The sequence below is a fragment of the Pristis pectinata genome, chromosome 5 (assembly GCF_009764475.1).
Source record: "Pristis pectinata isolate sPriPec2 chromosome 5, sPriPec2.1.pri, whole genome shotgun sequence".
In the NCBI taxonomy this organism is placed as follows: domain Eukaryota; kingdom Metazoa; phylum Chordata; class Chondrichthyes; order Rhinopristiformes; family Pristidae; genus Pristis; species Pristis pectinata.
The window spans coordinates 73,318,923-73,338,382 of NC_067409.1; the positions used below are offsets into that span (position 1 = coordinate 73,318,923).

Here is a 19,460-nt window from a genome sequence, read left to right on the forward strand (position 1 = left end):
TCCCACTCTATCCTCAGCTGTGGTAAATGGGTTCATTAGCTGCAGTAAACTTGACCCTGCTGAGAAAGCTGTCTTGGGTTCTTTAAAAAGCAACAAAAAGGAAGAGTTTTCCAACATTGATTACACTTTCAAATCTAATGTTTTACCATTGTTAGTATAGTGTAAGTTTTTGAATGTCAGGAAATTGCCATTGCTCTGAAACAGCTAATACCATGTACCTTGCTGTTTGATTAGCCATTGAAATGTCCTGAAGCCATCTGTCTGATTATTAATCTGGTTGAGTCCTAGATGGCATGATGGTCCAAATGGCCAATGTCAAATACTGTTCAAGCATAAGGAACATGTCATATGAATCCATCTTCGTATTGAAGTGACTGCCAAGCAATGCTTTTCTCCATACCCAAAATATTTGCAACTATGTATAGTTTGTTGAAAATTTGTCTCTTCTGTCATCTATTTTTGTGTGCTGTCAGTAATTAAAGTTGTTTTTTCTACTCCAGATGACAGAATTTTGGAAAAATGGTGTACTGACACCAAAGACTCGTTGCTGGGCACAGGGAATGGATGGTTGGCGGGCATTGCAGAATATTCCACAGCTGAAATGGTGTCTCTTAGCTAATGGACAACCTGTACTGAATGAGACTGATCTTGCTACACTTATTCTTAACATGCTTATTACCATGTGCGAATATTTCCCCAGCAGGTATCAGGGTTGTTGCTTTTGCCATTTTAATTTGTACTCCAATGTGAATGATTATCAAAGTAACTTGCTTACTTGACCATGTATGCATCAGGAATGATATTGGTGGTTTCATGATAACCCATATGTGCTTGAATCTCAAAAATTAGCAGGCAGGTCCAACACATAGTTAAGAAGGCAAACCACATGTTGGCCTTTATTTGGAAGGGTTTGGAGTTTAAAAATGGGGAGATTTTGGTACAGTTGTGCAGAGTGTTGGTGAGGTCAACTGGAATATTGTACACAGTTTTGGACCCTTTACCTAAAACAAGAAGGATATGGTAGCATTAGAGGCAGTCTGAAGGAGATTCAGTAGGCTAATTCTTGGGATGGAAGAGTTGCTCTATCAAGAGAGGCTAGACAGTTTGGGTCTCTATTCCTTGGTTTAGAAGAATGAGGGGTGACCTTATTCAAGTTCCTAAGGAGGCTTGACCAGGTAGATATTATGTTTTCACTAATAGAGTTGTGAACAAGGGGGCAGAACTAAGAGCCAGTCATTTAAAACTGGGGTGCATAGAAATTTCTTGAGGTTAGTGAATCTCCAGAATTTTAAGCCTGAGTGTGGTGGAGGCCAGATCATTAGGAATATTAAAAGTGGATATAAATATTTGAAAGATTGGAGAATTGAGGGCTATGAGGAATTGGCACAGAAGAGGAGCTGAAGCCAACATGCATCAGCCACGATCATCATGATTGGTGAGGTAGGCTTTGGGTCTGCTGGCCTACTATTTTCTTGTGATTTTTGTGTTCAAAATTAGATGAAACTTGAACAGTCAAGACATTTTCGTAGAATCAGTTAATGTCTTTGAAGTTTTTCATGTTTTACGGTAACAACTGTAGATCAGTGCATACCCTACATAAATTGGGATTGTCATTAAAGTTTTTGAACTTTTTGCATTCTTCTAGGGATCAAGATAATGCTATTATAAGACCCCTACCCAGAATAAAGCGATTGCTCACAGACAATACATGCCTTTCTCACATTGTTCAGGTACTCTTGGATTTTATTTAAATCTATCGTTTAACTTTTTTGTCTTGCATTGTTGGTCTCATAAAATGAATAATATGGCAAATTTAATCCTGTTAAATTTTGAGATATTTTGATCAAAATGTCGTGTACTCACTGTACCCTGCTCATTTTCATTTTAGCTTTTGGTGACTTTTGATCCCATTCTGGTTGAGAAAGTTGCTATCTTGTTGCACTATGTGATGCAGGACAACCCACAGCTGCCTCGCCTCTACCTCACTGGTGTATTTTTCTTTATAATGATGTACACAGGTTCCAATGTACTTCCTATTGCAAGGTAATAACATCAATACTAATTTGCATTGGTTGGGATGGAGGAAGGTTATTCATCCTTGGGTCTGATTTACAATGTGCATAATCTCAAACTATCTGAACATTCTTTTCCTTTAGGTTTTTGAAGTATACTCACTTGAAGCAGGCATTCAGAACAGAAGAGGTTGGTATCAATTCAAATACAAGCTGGCCCAAAAGTTGAAATTGCTAACTCCTTGTTAACCAGAATAATTTTTGCCAAATAAAAAACTTTTATGATCTAAACACCTTGCTTGCATTTAGTGACTAGAATTTACTAATATGCCCTTGTTTTCTTTCCAAGATATCAGTAATCTTTCATGAGGGAAATGATCTTGGGTGCTGAGCTTCCATCATTTTCCTGCCTTTGTGTCTCAGCATAGCCCCTTACCATGTGTCACTAAAATTTCAATCTCATCAATGGTACTTTTGGTCAAAAGCCTGTTAATTACAATTCTTACTCAAAGTTCAACAGAGGTAAAGCCAATGAAATTTAAAATGTGTCCCCTGAGGAAAATCTGTGCATCTGCTTGATGAGTATTATTGAGTATCATGGGTAATTAACCTTTTGAAGATCAATGCAGTACCAGGAACATGGGGTATGCATTCAATTAGTGTTTTAACTCATAGGGACCTGTTGCTGTTCCATAGTTTAAGGATCATTTGTCCACAAAACACTTGATGTTCCCCCCCGCATCTACATTTTACAGCAGTCCTGTCATGTTTTCAGGACTAGGTTTTTTGAATGAAAAGATGTTGATTTTTGAGGCTTTCCCTCACTCAGTGGTCTGCTGGCTTTTACATAAGTGAGTGCATTAATAAGTAGCTTGCCCAAAACTCTGCATACTTTTTCATGTGTCTTGGCAGTGATCTTTCAAATGTTAAATTCGTATCCATCCATCTTTAAAGCATCGAAACTAATTGCTTTGGGTGTCCCTCACTTGATATTTTTATGTTGGATTCTGTTTAGCAGTTAATGTTGTGGTGTCTCATTTTTCTGTACACTTAACAAATTTCCCCTTTTGAGACTAACTACCTGCATAAATGATTTAACTCTTGACCTCACAATCTACCTCATTCTATCTTTCCACCTTATTGTCTACCTGCACTACACTTTCTCTGTAGCTATGACGCTTTATTCATTCTGTATTGTATTACCCCAATGCACTGTGTACTTAATTGATCTGTATGAACTGTATGCAAGACAAGTTTTTCACTGTACCTTGGTACAAGTGACGATAAACCAATTCCAATTTATGCTGTGAAGTATTGGGAAACTGTGAAACTCCTCCTTTAAAACTGCTTTGCCGATATCATGGCCTAGTAAAATCCTCTTGTCGTGAAAGGAGCTTGATTTGCCCAATGTCAATAGGGAATCCAAAATTAGTCACTGGAAGTGTTAAATTTAATGTGCTCTCCTATAACTATTCAATTTATTATGTAAATTTAGTATAAATTATGCCATTTACTAAAAATCATCAGTACAAATATTATTCTAGGTAGCGGGGCAGTAGCTTTGTCAGTTGTAGGCTTTTCAGTTTGGTGCTGAATTAACAGCCTTTGAAGTAACTTTATTGAAGCCAATGTTTTCTCATTAGTGCAGTCATAAATATTGAACTGTTGTGGTTCTTGGTTGAATGTCTTCCAAGTTGAAAAAGATAGTTATGGTTTTAATAAGCAAGTGGATAGATTTGTCATGTAGCACTTTAAATTTAAAGCATAAGCCAGATTTTAAGCCCTGGGGTAGGGGTAATAGTGGAAAAGGCAAATGCAACATTCCAACTTTTTAATCTGTATTTTCTGCAGGCAAAAGGACAAGATTTGGTGCAGCGGAGTGTTCTGGGACATATTCTTCCTGAAGCAATGGTCTGTTACTTGGAAAACTATGAACCAGAAAAATTTTCAGAGATTTTCCTAGGTGAATTTGATACTCCAGAAGCAATTTGGAGCAATGAAATGAGGTACAGGTGTAAATTTCCTGTGACAGTTGTCAGTCAGTGTATTGCTTGTAATAATTTTATTCCTTGATATAAGTAGGGGGCACTGGTTTGGGTGGTAGAAGGATTAGAGGAGAAATTGAGAAAATTATTCCATTCTTGGGATGAGTGGTGGGTCTGAAATTTGCTGCCTGAAAGAGTGAAGGCAAAGACTCTCACCGAATTTAAAAATATATTTGGATGAGCACTTTGAGAGCTGTAACCTGCAGTGTAGTGGACCAAGAACTGAGAAGTGGGATTAACCTAAAGTAATCAAGGCTGGCCTGACATAATGGATCATGGCTTCCTGTGCTATGAATAACTGTCATTCAATGATTCTACACTAGTCACAATTGTATACACCTCAATTAGATCTATTCCATTAAACCTGGCTCTCCTTTGTTCTAAAGAGAGCTGCCTCATCTTAGGCACTCTCCACTTGTAACTATAATTCTCCAGCCTAGTAATTCACAAGTCATCTGCACCCTCCAATGCCACCACATCCCGCCATAATAATGCATAGTATCGTAGCTGTGGCCTAACTAATGTTTTCTGAGTTCTAGCATGACTTCCCTTGCATATTATTTGCCTCGTCCAATAAAGGCAAGTATTCCGTTTTGTATCTTACCCACCTTATCAAACTGCCCTGCCACCATCAGCCAAGGAACTACAGGCCGGCCAGCTTGATGTCAGTAGTGAGGAAGTTACTGGAAGGAATTCTGAGGGACAGGATCTAGCAGCATTTGGATAGACCCTCTGATTAGGAAGAGTTAGCATGATTTTGTGTGTGGGAAGTTGTGCTCGATGAACCTTTTAGTTTTTTGAAGTGGATGTTGTCTTGGACTAGCAAGGCTTTCAAGGCCCCACATGGTAGGCTGGTCTGGAAGGATGGGTCCCATGGAATCCAGGGAGAGCTAGTTAGGTGGACTCAAAATTGGCTCTGGGTAGGAAGCAGAGGGTGGTGGTTGAAGGTTGTTTCTCAGAATGGAGACCGGTGACTAGTGGTGTGCCACAGGAGTCGGTGTTGGGAGCCTTGTCATTCGTTATTTGTATAAATGTTTTGGATGTGAATGCACAAGGCTTGATCAGTAAATTGGCAGATGACACAAAATTAGGTGGTGTTGATAGTGAAGAAGGTTATTATCGATTACAGGGAGATCCTGATCATTTAGGGAAGTGGGCCGAGGAGTGGCAGATGGAATTCAATACAGATGAGTGTGAGGTGATGCATGTGTAAAGGAACAGAGGGACCTAGGAGTACAAGTGCATAGTTCGTTGAATGTGGCGTCATAGGTAGACAGGGTGGTGAAAAAGGTAGGATGCTGGCCTTCAGTCAGGACACTGAGTATAGGAGTTGGAACATTATGTTGCAATTGTCTAAGTCATTGATGAGGCCGAACTTGGAGTAATGTGTAGTTTTGGTTGCCATTATAGGAAAGATGTGGTTAAACTGGAAAGAGTGCAAAAAAATTTGATGTTGCCAGGGCTAGAGGGCCTGAGTTATAGGGAGAGGTTGGCCAGGCTAAGTCTTTATACCTTGGAACGTAGGAGAATGAGGTGACCTTGCAGAAATATTTAAAATTGAGGCTTGGATAAGGTGGACGGTAATGGTCTCTTCCCCAGGGTACAGGAGTCCAAAACTAAGGGGCATAGATTTAGGGTGAAAGGGGGAAGATTTAAAAGGGATCTGAGAGACAACTTTCACGCAGAGGGTGGCGAGTATGTGGAATGAGCTGCCAGTGGAAGTGGTTGAGGCAGGTACAATAGTACCATTTTTAAGAGGCATCTGGATAGTTACATGGAGGAGCAGGGCTTAGGGATATGGGTTGAATGCAGGAAATTGGGACTAGCTGGTGGACACCGTGGTTGGCATGGACTCATTGGGTTGAAGGGCCTGTATCCATGCTGTATTGTTCTATGACTGACTCCTTGCTATTGATCACATTCCCAATTTTTGAATGGACAAACTGTCTAATTGTGGCCCTGGAGTTCAAATCATTTGTGCTACAAACAGCAAGGGGCCTAGTACTGATCATGTACAACTCAGCTGTCTAATCTATTGTCACTAAAATTACCATTTGATTATTAGCCTTTCTGTCATGAGCTAATTTTTAATTCAAGACTCCACTTTCTGTTGGATCCCTTAGACTTTTACTTCCTTGATCAATCTTGCTATATGGGAGTTTAACACCTTGCTGTAATCAATGTATACTTTAAAAATAAAAAATGCTCTCTGCTACTGCTTCAAAAATTAGTAGTCAAATGTGACCTTCAATTAACCTGTACTATAAATGCTGATTTTTTTTTTATGCTGTCCCTTGGAATGTTTTCCAACAATTTGCCCACTATTGATGTCAAATTGACTGAACTGTAGCTACTTGGTCTATCCCCTCCTTTTAAGCAAAGTTCTGGAAATTTAGTGGGAATACATTTCCGGGTAACTTTCAAACAAGGAAAGCTGGTATGAGTGTCTCCTTTGCCAAATGACAGTACTAATTAAGCAATGCAATAATAAGGCTGAAAGACATCAAGGCATCCAAATCTGTATTTGCATAGAACAATGGCTTTTGATCAAAGCTTGGTTATTTAACACTTGTAATCCATCTAAGTAGCTTTGTCAATCCATATTCCTATGCCAAACTACCTAAAAGTAATTGTATATTACCAGGTATGAACTTGTGCGATATACTTTTATGTCTGGGGGGGAGGGGGGGAGAAAAACTATTTCTGTGATCTAACCAGTCAATTTTCTTTTCTTAAAATAGGCGATTAACAATTGAAAAGATTGCTGCTCATTTAGCAGATTTTACACCTCGCCTGCAAAGCAACACAAGAGCCTTGTACCAATACTGCCCCATCCCTGCAATCAGCTATCCTCAACTGGAAAATGAGCTTTTCTGTAACATCTACTATCTTAAACATCTCTGTGACACAGTGCATTTTCCTGACTGGCCTATTAAAGATCCTGTAAGTTATCTGAATTCTAATAAGAGCATTAAATATTTTGAATCAGTCTTCCCTGCAGAAGACGCTCTGATAGCTGACGTAGAGGGGATCTAAGGGTCTAATGACAGGAAATAAGGCAAAGGTAATGGAGGATAAAAAAGGGATTGGATAGATATCCTGGATCTGATGGCCTGAAATCTCGGATTTAAGGGGTGCACTGCAGAGATAGCAGAAGCTTAGTGATGATTTTTCTAAAATGTTCTATATTCTGGAACAGTTGCAGTATGTTCAAAGGTAGCTAAAGAGAATGGGGAACTATAGTCCAGTTGGCCTGATATTTGGTGGAATTCTGAAATCCAGCAGGGCACTTAAATCTTGATACGATTAGCAGTCAACAATAGTTTAATGAAGGGGGATTTTAAAAGTTCTCATCCTGATTTCAGATCTTTCCACGGCACCTCCCCTCCAAAACTCTCTAATCCTCCAATCCTGTAAGTATTCCAGATAACTTCACTCCTCCAATTTGGCACCTTGATCATTCTTCATTTGCTTCTCAAATGGAGGCCATGACTTCAGCTATTATGCTCCTAAAATCAGGAATTCCCTTAAACCTTCACATCACTATATCTCACATCACTATATCTCACATCCCTATATCTCACATCCCTTAAGATGCTCTTTGCAACCCACTATCTTGAATGAGCCTTTAGTCATCCACCTAACTTTGTTTCGCAACAATTTTGACAGTTCAGCAGTACCTTTTAACAAGGTCAATTAGATTGCAACATTTATTTGGATGTGACCATATTGGTACCCTGCTTAGCACTGCCCCACAAAAAATTGATTTGTTATAACACTCCTGAAGCCTGATCATGTACAAGTACAAACCCCAGTACTAATGCTTGATTTGCATGCTAGTGTGAGGGGAATCCAGTGTTCGTACTTGCCCTCTGCTGGAGCTCCCGCAACAATAAAACAGTGATCATATCATTGCATGGCTCGGTGGGAGTGACTTGTCAAGGCAATGTTCATTGGCTGCCTGTGAGGACAGTTGGGTGAGCTGGAGCAAGATGTGGGGCTTGGGTACACAGTGGCCAGCTGTTACTAACCCTTGTACCAAGGTTTAAGGACAGTTTGCTACATGGAAACTTCGCTAAATATTGCAGAAGGGAAGAACCTGAGCACTCTTCTACTGGATAGGTTGGCATTTTTTGGGTATTTGCTGCTTTAGATTTGTAGTTTGGATATTTTTTGAAAAATTAACTGCAATACCTAAAATGTTCTATTTAAAATAATATCTAGATCACTGCACGACAAATTGCAAAATAAGCTTTTTTTTAAATCTTCTACGTGGAATTGTCAGTTTATCAAAGTTAATTTTGGCAAAGTAGATTACTGCTGTTGATTTTGGTGAACATCTAGATTTGAACATGAATATGCTTATGGTAATTGTTGACTTTATCTAGGTAAGATTGCTTAAAGACACACTGGATGCTTGGAAAAAGGAAGTGGAAAAGAAGCCTCCTTCAATGTCAATTGATGAAGCATACGAGGTTTTGAACCTTCCAAAGGGACAAGGAATGTGAGTAGCTCATGGAAGTTTTATTAGGTCAGAAAAGATAGTTGTGATGCAATTGGCTGAAGTAATGGTCAAATCTTGCCAAATAACTCTTCCATTAACCTTAATTATTTTCAATTTCATTGGCAATACCTCAGATATACTCCAATCCTATCCTGTATTTGTAAAATACACATGGTAAATCTGTATGTGGAAAGTGCAACACTGCAGGAATTAATGAATACAAAATAAGCAATGTTCATAAAATGATCAAGTTACAAACCCTGCCTTGTGGTTAATACCAAGTTAGCAAGTCCATGTAACTGTTTTATTCCCCTGAAGCTTCAGTAATTCATTTTCTATCTGAAATGCAATTTGATGGTTTTATCATATGGTTTTCAACTTGTTGCATTGGCTATTTTGCATTGCCAGGTGACTGGTTGTACTTCTGTCTACTACTTTATTCTAACTCCTGGAACCATATTGCATTTTTTTTCAAATAGCAAGTTGATGAACCAGTTGAAACCTTATGGTTTAAAAAAAACTTGTTAATTTTTAAATGTCAAAAGTATTTTAATTATTGGAAGTTAAACTTGCCTATTTTGTTTACTACCTTAGGTTTTCACATGTTTATCCTGCCTCAAAAGTTTGGTATTTTACCTTGAGAGCTTCAAATGGTTTTGTGCATTCTCAGTATGCGTAGCTTGTAGAAGTTCCATTATGCAGCCTCTCCAACAGTATAACTGAAAGCTTGTCTATTTGAACTACTTTGCTTCTAAAATGTGTTCCATGAGCAGATCATTTAATCCAAGTGGTATGTTTGTGGGGCTTCTCCCTATGTTCTTTGTCAGCATTTCCTTCTATCTTTTTCCCTTCTCTTTCCTCAAATACACCTCTGCTATTTGTCTGAACAAGTATGAATGAGTTCCACATTCTAATCACTGTCTAAGTTGAATTTTTTTTCCTGAATTCTCCATTGGATTCATTAGTGTATATTTTCCCCTGAATTGTGGTATACCCACAAATGGAAACGTATCTTTCCTGTTAACCTCCAAAATGATTACTTCTGTAGGGTCACCTCTTGGCTTCCTCCATAGGAGAATGCTCACCTGTTCAATATTGAACTTTCTAAACTTGGCTGAGTGGGCTCTGTTCTACAAGAGCAAAAGACAGACTTTACCTTGGGCAGGCATGCACTCCAGTAGCATGAATTCCCAGTAGCTTAATGACTCGAATCTGGAGGCATGGGTGGCCAAGGGGGGACTTCTGAAGACTAAGTAGGGAATTCTCTATCTTCTGAAAAATGTTAGCCATGTAATCTGATGTGCCATGAATTTTCTTGATAGGCAGGATGAGAGCAAGATAAGGAAAGCTTACTTTCGCCTTGCGCAGAAGTATCACCCGGACAAGAATCCTGAAGGCAGGGTATGTTCTGTGAGCAAACAGTTGTGAAATATGCGTGTCCCTTTATGTATGACTTGAAAGAACATTTACAGCATCAGTTAAGCTTTGCATTTTTTGTATGGTCTTAAACAATTACCAACTTCAGTTTTTTACTTTGAGCTTTTGCTTGGTACATAGTCTAGATGTATTCATCTATACCTGTTTAATTGGCAATCTTGTAATATTATTCTGTATTGATCATTTTTCAAGGATGTCTTTGAAAAGGTGAACAAGGCTTATGAATACTTGTGCACAAAATCAGCCAAAGTGGTAGATGGGCCTGATCCTGAGAACATTATCCTTATTTTGAAAACGCAAAGCATCCTCTTCAACAGATACAAAAAGGGTGAGATCATCATCTATCAGAACTGTTGACTGACTTTTCTCATGTGCCAAAAACGAGGATCTTTATTTCTTGGATATAAATTCATTTTTAAATGGTAAAAGTGTGCTCATTACATTTGGAAGTACATTGAAGAACTAATTGTGATTGACTAATTGAAAGCCGTAACAAGGGTAGAGAGAAAGTTGGCAGCCACAGGGTAGTCAGCCTTATGAAGGAGCTGGGAAACTTCCACAGAGAATCTGAGATTAAATTTTTCTTTTGAAAAGCATAGTTAAATGAAAGGCAGCATTGGTTTGTTAAAGGGAAATTGTATTTGACTAACAATTGAATTCTTTGAATGAATGGATTGGATGACAGTAATCACAGAAGCATCAAGAAATCAAAGGGTCTTTGACCTGAAACGTTAACTCTTTCTCTCCCACAGATGCAGCTTAACCAGCTGAGTATTTCCGGCATTCTGGTTTTAATAGGAGATTTAATAGATGTGTTTTTTTTTTAAATAGGGATAATTATGTGCAGTGGGAAAATAATGGAGTACAGTTTTAATGTAATTAGCCAAAGAACCTGGAATGAGATGAGAATGCTTTTACAGGGCAACTTGTATGGAATACCTTGCCAGAGAAAGTTTTTGGGAGAAGCTTCATTAAATTTGTGTAATTGAGGAGCCCTGAACAGAACGTAGAACAATACAGCGCAGGAACAAGTGCTTTGGCCCATGATGTTGTGCTGAACTAACTAAACTAGTAATTGCCTAACTAAACTAATCCCTTATGCCTGCACGAGGTCCCTCCATTCTCTGTGCCTATCTGAGAGCCTCTTAAACACAATCATATTTGCCTCCGCTACCACCCCTGGCAGCACATTCCAGGTACCCACTAATGTGTATTTAAAAACAAAAGAAAAACTTTCCTACACATCTCCTTTTGAACTTGCTCCCTCTCATCTTAAATGCATGCCCTCTAGTATTAGACCCTGGGGAAAAGATACCAGCTATCTATTCTATCTCTGCCCCTCATAATCTGATAAACTTCTATCAGGTCTCCCCTCAGCCTCCACTGCTCCAGAGAAAACAACCCAAGTTTGTCCAGCCTCTGCTTCATAGCACATGCCTTCTAATCCAGACAGCATCCTGGTAAACCTCTCTTGCACTGCCTCCACATCCTCCCTATAATAGGGTGACCAGAATAGAATGCAATACTTCAGATGTGGCCTTTGTATAGCTGCAACATAACTTCCTGACCCTTGAACTCATACCTTGACTAATAAAAGCAAGCATGCCATACGCTGCCTTTACCACCCTATCAACTTGTGCAGTTACTTTCAGGGAGCAAGGAACTTGGATCCCAAGATCCCTCTGTACATCAACACTCTTAAGGGTCCTGCATTAACTATGTATTGTCCCTTTATATTTGATCTCCCAAAGTGTAACACTCACACTTGCCCGGATTAAACTCCATCTGCCATTTCTCCACTAAAATAGGAAGGACGTAGTTTCCTTAGTGGCAGGATCAAAACCTGAGGGCATAGATTTAAAAATGTTAGATTAGAGAGGACTTGAAATGATTTTTACCCACTGGGTGGTAGGGCTCTGAAACTAGCTTGATGCTACAAGCAGAAGCCCTTAACATTTTTTTTCCTCAAAGTACTTGCACATTCTAGCTCAAGTAGACATTTTAGGGCTAGAGGTTATTTAATGGAGTTTAGGTAACACTTTTTCATTCACGTAGATGTGGTGTCATTAGTTTTTATCGTGATAGTTGTGCAGTGGTCCACCTTCTGTCCCCTGAGTCCATGCCTACCTTTATCCCCATCTACATAAATCCCATTTGCCCTTATTGGATCCACATCCTTCCATGCCTAGCCTACTTAAGTCCAAATGCCTCTTAAACATAGCGATTGTATCTGATTCCGTCATCTCTTCTGTCAGTGAGTTCTGGATATCAACCTCTTTAAACAAAAACTTTCCTGTCAGAACTCAAAGCTCCTTTCTCTTTTTAAACTTCTGCTCACTTATGATACCTCTACTTTGAGATTCCTGCCTTTCCTTTACAAGTGGTTACATTTCAAAAGTACTTCATTTGTTGTGAAGTGTTTGGAATGTCCTGAAGTAATGAACTGTGATAAAAAAACTTTATCCTTTCACACCCTAGGACTAGAAATCCAATGGGATATAAAAGATTGCAAATGCAACCCAATCTGAAGCAAACAGTCGGGTCTTGAAGTACTGAGCCTTCATCTATTATTTACAAAGAACTGCCTGGCCTGATCTGGCTTGCCCCGAGGACTTGATTCTTTTTGATACCTGACTTGCACTGTCTTATCAGGCAAAACATCCACTATTGTATTGTGTGGAGGTACTACTTTTCTGAAGGGGATGAATTCAGATTGGATCTGGGCAGCTCAAAAGTGCAAAAATAGGGGGGAAAAAAAAGCCACAATCTAATGTTGTTGTTGTTTGATATTTCCCTCTGTCATAACCAAACCAGAGGACCAAAGTGAAGAAGAGCAGGCAAGGAACAGTACACCTTACAAGCATATCTTAAATGGGATACCATCCTGTTGAAGCTACGATGCAGGGTTACATGTGTACTAACCAGCAGATGCAGCATGTAATAGGCAGAGCTAAGCTCTCTCAAAATCAACTAACCAAAGGTCTGCAATCCTGTCACATCCTGTCATAAATTTCCATGGATAATGAAATCACTAACAAAGAGGCAGAGCGCAACAGCACAGATGTGGCTGAAGCATTTGCAACAATCTTCTGCCAGCCATGTTGAATGGACAGTTCATCTTGGCAGCTTCGGGAGGTCTGTGGCTCAGAAGCCAGGCTTTAGTAAATTCTGTCCACTGCAAAATATTTGCAAGTAGCTAACTGTATTGGATGTAGCAAAGATTTTGGATTCTGACAGACTGGCTTAAGTACTCTACAGCTGAGCTGTTGCTGCTCCCAAGCCCTGACCATTCTTTTGAAGTTGCTGCCATAAATCCTTGATCTCCGTACATATTTGTGGGAGTAATTCACCATCTGGATCTGTGTGATTCATGATGATTTTTGGCTACACCTTTCTGAACACAGTTGGGAAAGAACAGTAAATACTAGCTTGCATTATCTGCATTTCATAAATAATAAAACATATCAAAACACTAGAATATGCCCCCTCCCCATATGATCCCATGTAGTTAATTGAATGATGATTGGGGGTGCAATTTGTTGGTCTTTAATATACTTTCTAAATATGAGACACTTCTGTGGAAAACCAACCTGTCCTTGAACAGTCCAGTGTTTGATTAGTTAACAACCTTGCAAAGACCTGCATGAATTGCATGTTTCTTCTGTTAGAATTTTATTTGTGGGAGACTGACATCTTAGAGCCTGTTAACTTTGGCCATTTCTTAGAACACATTGCAGAGTTAGTGGGGGCAAGGGTAAGAAGAGCTGTCATTTTGTTTGTAATGTGGCAGTATACCTGAAGTGCCTGGACTTGTAACCCAGCTGTGGTTCTGACAGCATAACATTTTCACGTGTTCCAGTCTCTCTTGTTAACCCACTGAAGTTGGGCAAACTGAGGTTAGATTATTGGTCAAAACTTTCTGCAGAGTAAATGCAATTAGTAACTTATGAATCTTTTGCAATCTTTATTGTTCTGTTTAACTGTCACTTAATTTTCCTTAGACCTTGAGCCCTATAAATATGCAGGATACCCGATGTTGATAAAAACTATTACCATGGAAACTTCAGATGATCAACTGTTTTCCAAGGTGTCCTTGTTGCCGGCTTCCACTGAATTGGCCTTTCACACTGTAAACTGCTCAGCATTGAATGCTGAGGAGCTTCGCAGAGAGAATGGAATAGAGGTAACTTATGCACAACAATATATGAGGAATGAAAATAAGCATAGCTTTAAAAATCCCATTGTGCTACAAGTTTGGAAGTGTCAAGAGGGGATGCAGTTTGTAAATATTTTCTCAATATTTAAGTCTGTTTACATAGTGATGTTCGTTGTCCAGATGTGATTTGGTCTTCGCAGCCTGTATTTTAAGGACTGGATAAATGCATTAAGTTCTGTGTGCTGTTTAGAGTGAGTGCTTTTTTCCATCAGCTTCCAACATTCATGAATTTTCTAAACGGTTAACTGTTACCAGGTACTACAAGATGGCTTTGCACGTTGTGTGGCAGTGTTAACAAACTCGAGCAAAAAGGATGATATGGCTGTGCAGGTACAATGACTCAATTTTAGTGGGACTTAAAATACTGTATCCAGCTAATTAATAGAATTTAATGTGCCACCTCTTTGCTTTAGGTTTGTGGCCATATCTGCCAGTGCTACAGCGTCGCAGCTCAGTTTGAGGAATGCAGGGAAAAGATAACAGAAATGCCCACAATCATAAGAGACCTCTGCAGGTTGCTGTATTATGGCAAAGTAGGTATTTGCACAGCAAGTCTGATTGCTGTCTGCTAGGTTATTGCAGTTTTTAAAATTTGGACCTGTTGCTTTATCTAAACTTTCTGATACATGGTATTTCTCAAGTGCAGCACTGCATACAATGGAGTGAGTAAAATCTCCTATTTGTGCTTTAATCCACCTAAGTTTTTATACGTGTTCTATGTGCCCATCTTTCACAGAAATTACCGCGGATGGCGATGTTGGCAGTAGAATGTATCGGTTCTTTTTCTGTGGATTACTGGTTACAGACGCATTTGTTTCAAGCTGGTATTTTGTGGCACCTTCTTGTCTATCTCTTCAACTATGACTACACACTGGAAGAAAGTGGCATTCAAAAGTCTGAAGAAACCAATCAGCAGGTAGTTGACACTAGCATTATTTTAGTGTTTATCAGACTTCGATTTCTAAAATGAAAATTAGTTTAGTTTGGTTTTGGAGAATTCCATTTAGCTTATCTAAATATTGTTATATAATTTTACCTTAAGAAATACTGCAATATAGTCTGTAGCAAAATTAATTGTTCTGTTTCTTTTAAACAGGAAGTTTCTAACAGTCTTGCAAAGATCTGTGTAACTGCTCTGAGTCGATTAGGTGGTTATTTGCCAGGAGAAAAGGCAACGCCTGAAAACCCTACCATAAGGAAATGCTTGGCAGCTTTATTATCACCTTATGTCTCAAGAAGGCTTTCTAAAGATAGTCCAGCAGAGGTGATGTTCTATTTCACTCTTAAGTGCATGAAATTCCTTAAATTATCCATGCCAATAACAAGTTTCGCTTGTATGAGTGATGCCACAGCCAATAAGGTAACATGGGTTTTGTTAACAGCTTGTTAGTGAATTACTTTGGAGCAAAAGTAATACTGTAAGGTTTTCATAGTCTCTCCCTCAGTAGAAGAGAGATTAGTCATTTTGTTAGCAAGATGTTTTCACATAAGTGCTTCTCCAATTAATGATCCCTTGGCAGTTTGGTGATAAGATGCTAAAAAATGAATCTTGGCATATGACTTTAATTTGGTAGCACTTTAAAATTGATCTTTATTAAAAAAATATTAAAATTAATAAGACCTTGAGCAGCTTATGAAAGCCCCTCAAACAAAATTTGGCAGTCTGCAACTGGAGATGTTAGTGCAAATAGCCTAGTCAGGGGTAGGTTTTGTGGAGCGTGTTAAAGGAGGAAAAAGGTGGCTTAATGCAGGTTTGGAGTTTAGGACTAAATCAAATGAAGGGATGAGTGCCATTGCATACTTTAATGCTCTCAAATCTGTGAATAACTTCAAAGCCAAAGTACGATTTTTGTTTAAGTGAAAAGTATTTTCTGAATGTCTAGAGTATTGGTCTCCAGTAGTTAAAATTATATAGACTTGTAGCTCAGTTTATATTGTTCCTTTTGGCTAATGTAATGGTAGCAAAGGAGTTTTTTCAATAAAGGTGGCAGAGAAAAAATGATATTTAAAATTATTCCATGTTAATACAGTGGCATGCAAAAGTTTGGGCACTACTGGTCAAAATTTCTGTTACTGTGAATAGCTGAGTAAAAGATGACCTGATTTCCAAAAGGCATAAAGTTAGATGACACATTTCTTTAATATTTTAAGCAAGATTACTTTTTTATTTCCATCTTTTACAGTTTCAAAATAACAAAAAAGGAAAAGGGCCCAAAGCAAAAGTTTGGGCACCCTACATGGTCAGTACTTAGTAACACCCCCTTTGGCAAGTATCGCAGCTTGTAAATGCTTTCTGTAGCCAGCTAAGTCTTTCATTTCTTGTTTGAGGGATTTTCGCCCATTCTTCCTTGCAAAATATTGAGATTCTTGGGCCATCTTGCATGCACTGCTCTTTTGAGGTCTATCCACAGATTTTCAATGATGTTTCGGTCAGGAGACTGTGGGCCATGGCAAAACCTTCAGCTTGTGCCTCTTGAGGTAGTCCATTGTGAATTTTGAGGTGGGTTTACAATTGTTATCCTGTTGTAGAAGCCATCCTCTTTTCATCTTCAGCTTTTTTTTAAACAGACGGTGTGATGTTTGTTTCCAGAATTTGCTGGTATTTAATTGAATACATTCTTCCCTCTACCAGAGAAATGTTTCCCATGCCACTGGCTGCAACACAAGCCCAAAGCATGATCGATCCACCCCCGTGCTTAACCGTTGGAGAGGTGTTCTTTTCATGAAATTCTGCACCCTTTTTTCTCCAAACATACCTTTGCTCATTGTGGCCAAGAAGTTCTATTTTGACTTCATCAGTCCACAGGACTTGTTTAAATGCATCAGGCTTGTTTAGATGTTCCTTTGCAAACTTCTGACGCTGAATTTTGTGGTGAGGATGCAGGAAAGTTTGGAGAAAAAAGGGTGCAGAATTTCATGAAAAGAACACCCCCCCCCCCCCCCCCACAACACCACCAACTGTTAAGCTTGCAGGTAGATTGATCATGCTTTGGGCTTGTGTTGCAGCCAGTGGCACAGGGAATATTTCACTGGTAGAGAGAAGAATGAATTCAATTAGATACCAGCAAATTCTGGAAGCAAACATCACACCATCTGTATATATAAAAAAAAGCTGAAGGTGAAAAGAGGATGGCTTCTACAACAGGATAACGATCCTAAATACCTCAAAATCCACCATGGACTACCTCAAGAGGCACAAGCTGAAGGTTTTGCCATGGCCCTCACAGTCCCCCAACCTAAACATCATCGAAAATCTGTGGATAGACCTCAAAAGAGCAGTGCATGCAGGACAGCCCAAGAATATCTCAGAACTAGATGCCTTTTGCAAGGAAGAATAGGCGAAAATCCCCCAATCAAGAATTGAAAGACTCTTAGCTGGCTACAGAAAGCATTTACAAGCTGTGATACTTGCCAAAGGGGGTGTTACTAAGTGCTGACCATGCAGGGTGCCCAAACTTTTGCTTTGGGCCCCTTTCCTTTCTTGTTATTTTCAAACTGTAAAAGATGGAAATAAAAAAGTAATCTTAAAATATTAAAGAAATGTTATCTTTAACTTTATGCCTTTTGGAAATCAGGTCATCTTTTACTCACTTAGCTATTCACAGTAACAGAAATTTTGACCAGTGGTGCCCAAACTTTTGCATGCCACTGTAGGTGTTCTGGCATGCTGAGCTCGTGGTGAATTGCTGGAGCTGAATTTTTTTATTTTTGTCCCTTGCATTAGCATCAATTAGTTCTTGGTCTGTTCAGCAGCCTTCTACAATTGATCCCAACAGTTAACTTTGATTCAGACTTCAGAAATCCCCCTGCTCTGAAGTATTGGGTCTGTAAACTTTTGGTAGGTCACTGATTCCAGGACCTGATTAATTACAGAGATGTCATTATTTATCTTCCATACTTTTGGCACTCTGCCCCCTGCCACCTTTATGGCAAATTGCTGTCGTCCTCTCTCAACCATATAGATTAAACTATTTGCTTTGGCTGAGCCCTGGTATTTGTATGTTACTGCAGCCTCCCATGCTGTAGCAGGCTGTCTTCTTGCAATGTGACCTTTTTGTCCAGAAGTTTGAGCCACCAGATTTGTCATCTTGATGGAATGTTCAACCAAGGTGCTTCAAGTCCACCTATCAAATTCACTAGACCAGTGCCCATTGTCAGTAGTTAATGAACTAACTTATTCAGAAATGGCCAAAGTCTCAGTTGAAGAGTAATTTCTTATTGGCTGAAGACCTTTATTAAGCTTCATTGCTCTGCTAGTTGCTCCACATTTTGCTTGTGATGGAGCTAGTTTGAGTTAAAATGAGCAAAATCCAAACACTGCTGTAGAATAAGTATCACGTAAGAGCTATTTGAGACATGGTTGAAAAGTGTCCAAAGTTTAGAGTTAAATGTTCCAGGGTACTTTTCAGAAGAGTCAAAGTGGGGGGGGGGGGGGGGAGGTGGACCTGAATTTTTATATAATGTTTATGAAAGGGATGTTAAATTCATTAAAAATAATGAAGGATGCTGTGCAAAGTTCATCCATTTTCAAGGAAGAAGACAGACCTCCTAGGAGTAGTGAATTGGGTTGAAATTGGCTTTCGATAGGACAGAGGGGATAGGTAGTTTGTGAACTGGTTTGTTCCTTCTGATTATGCATGGCTCCTGTGTCCACCTGATGCATGACTTTGATTCCTGATACCATCCTGAATGCTTATCCACTTTAAGCAGTTAAAGGCCAGGTGTCCTTGGGTGGTACAGCGGTGCAACTAGTTCAGCAGCTTCCTCTGTTTTAGAAACTCTGGTTCAATCCTGACCTTCAATTCTGTTTATGTAGAGTCTGCACATTCTCCTTGTGATTTGCATTGGTTTCCTTTGAATGCTCCAGCTTTCTTTTCCCATCCCAAAGTTGTCAGATACAGCAGGGAAATGGGCCCTTTAGTCCACCGTCCATCGTGACCATCAACTACCCATTTGCACTAATCCTACCATCTATCAGCTCCCTCTAGATTTTACTACCCATCTACATATTAAGGCAAATTTACAATGACTATTTAACCCACCAACCTGCGCGTTCCTGGTATGTGGGAAGAAAATAGCATTCAGAGGACATCCACATCACAGAGAGCATGCAAAATCTGTGCAGGCAGCACCAGAGATGAGGGTTTAATCTCTGGTGCTGCCTGCATAGACTTTGCATGTATGGAGATGAATGGTAGAATCTGATGGGAATGTGGGGAGATAAAATGAAATTGGTGTAGGATTGG

The 19,460-nt window shown here is 39.3% G+C and overlaps 1 protein-coding gene across 5 annotated transcripts in view; it reads left to right on the forward strand.

The window, feature by feature from the left end:
• Positions 1–19,460, forward strand: part of LOC127570492 (dnaJ homolog subfamily C member 13) — a 118,693-nt gene that overhangs the window by 58,849 nt on the left and 40,384 nt on the right. For all 5 annotated transcript variants that reach the window (XM_052016122.1, XM_052016123.1, XM_052016124.1 and 2 more), the window contains 14 exons: positions 501–703; positions 1,646–1,730; positions 1,889–2,043; positions 2,157–2,202; positions 3,864–4,018; positions 6,799–7,000; positions 8,446–8,561; positions 9,884–9,962; positions 10,191–10,326; positions 14,000–14,181; positions 14,470–14,544; positions 14,628–14,747; positions 14,951–15,130; positions 15,311–15,478. In XM_052016122.1, the coding sequence (XP_051872082.1) occupies positions 501–703; positions 1,646–1,730; positions 1,889–2,043; positions 2,157–2,202; positions 3,864–4,018; positions 6,799–7,000; positions 8,446–8,561; positions 9,884–9,962; positions 10,191–10,326; positions 14,000–14,181; positions 14,470–14,544; positions 14,628–14,747; positions 14,951–15,130; positions 15,311–15,478 (1,902 nt within the window). The remainder of the gene's footprint in view (positions 1–500; positions 704–1,645; positions 1,731–1,888; positions 2,044–2,156; positions 2,203–3,863; positions 4,019–6,798; positions 7,001–8,445; positions 8,562–9,883; positions 9,963–10,190; positions 10,327–13,999; positions 14,182–14,469; positions 14,545–14,627; positions 14,748–14,950; positions 15,131–15,310; positions 15,479–19,460) is intronic.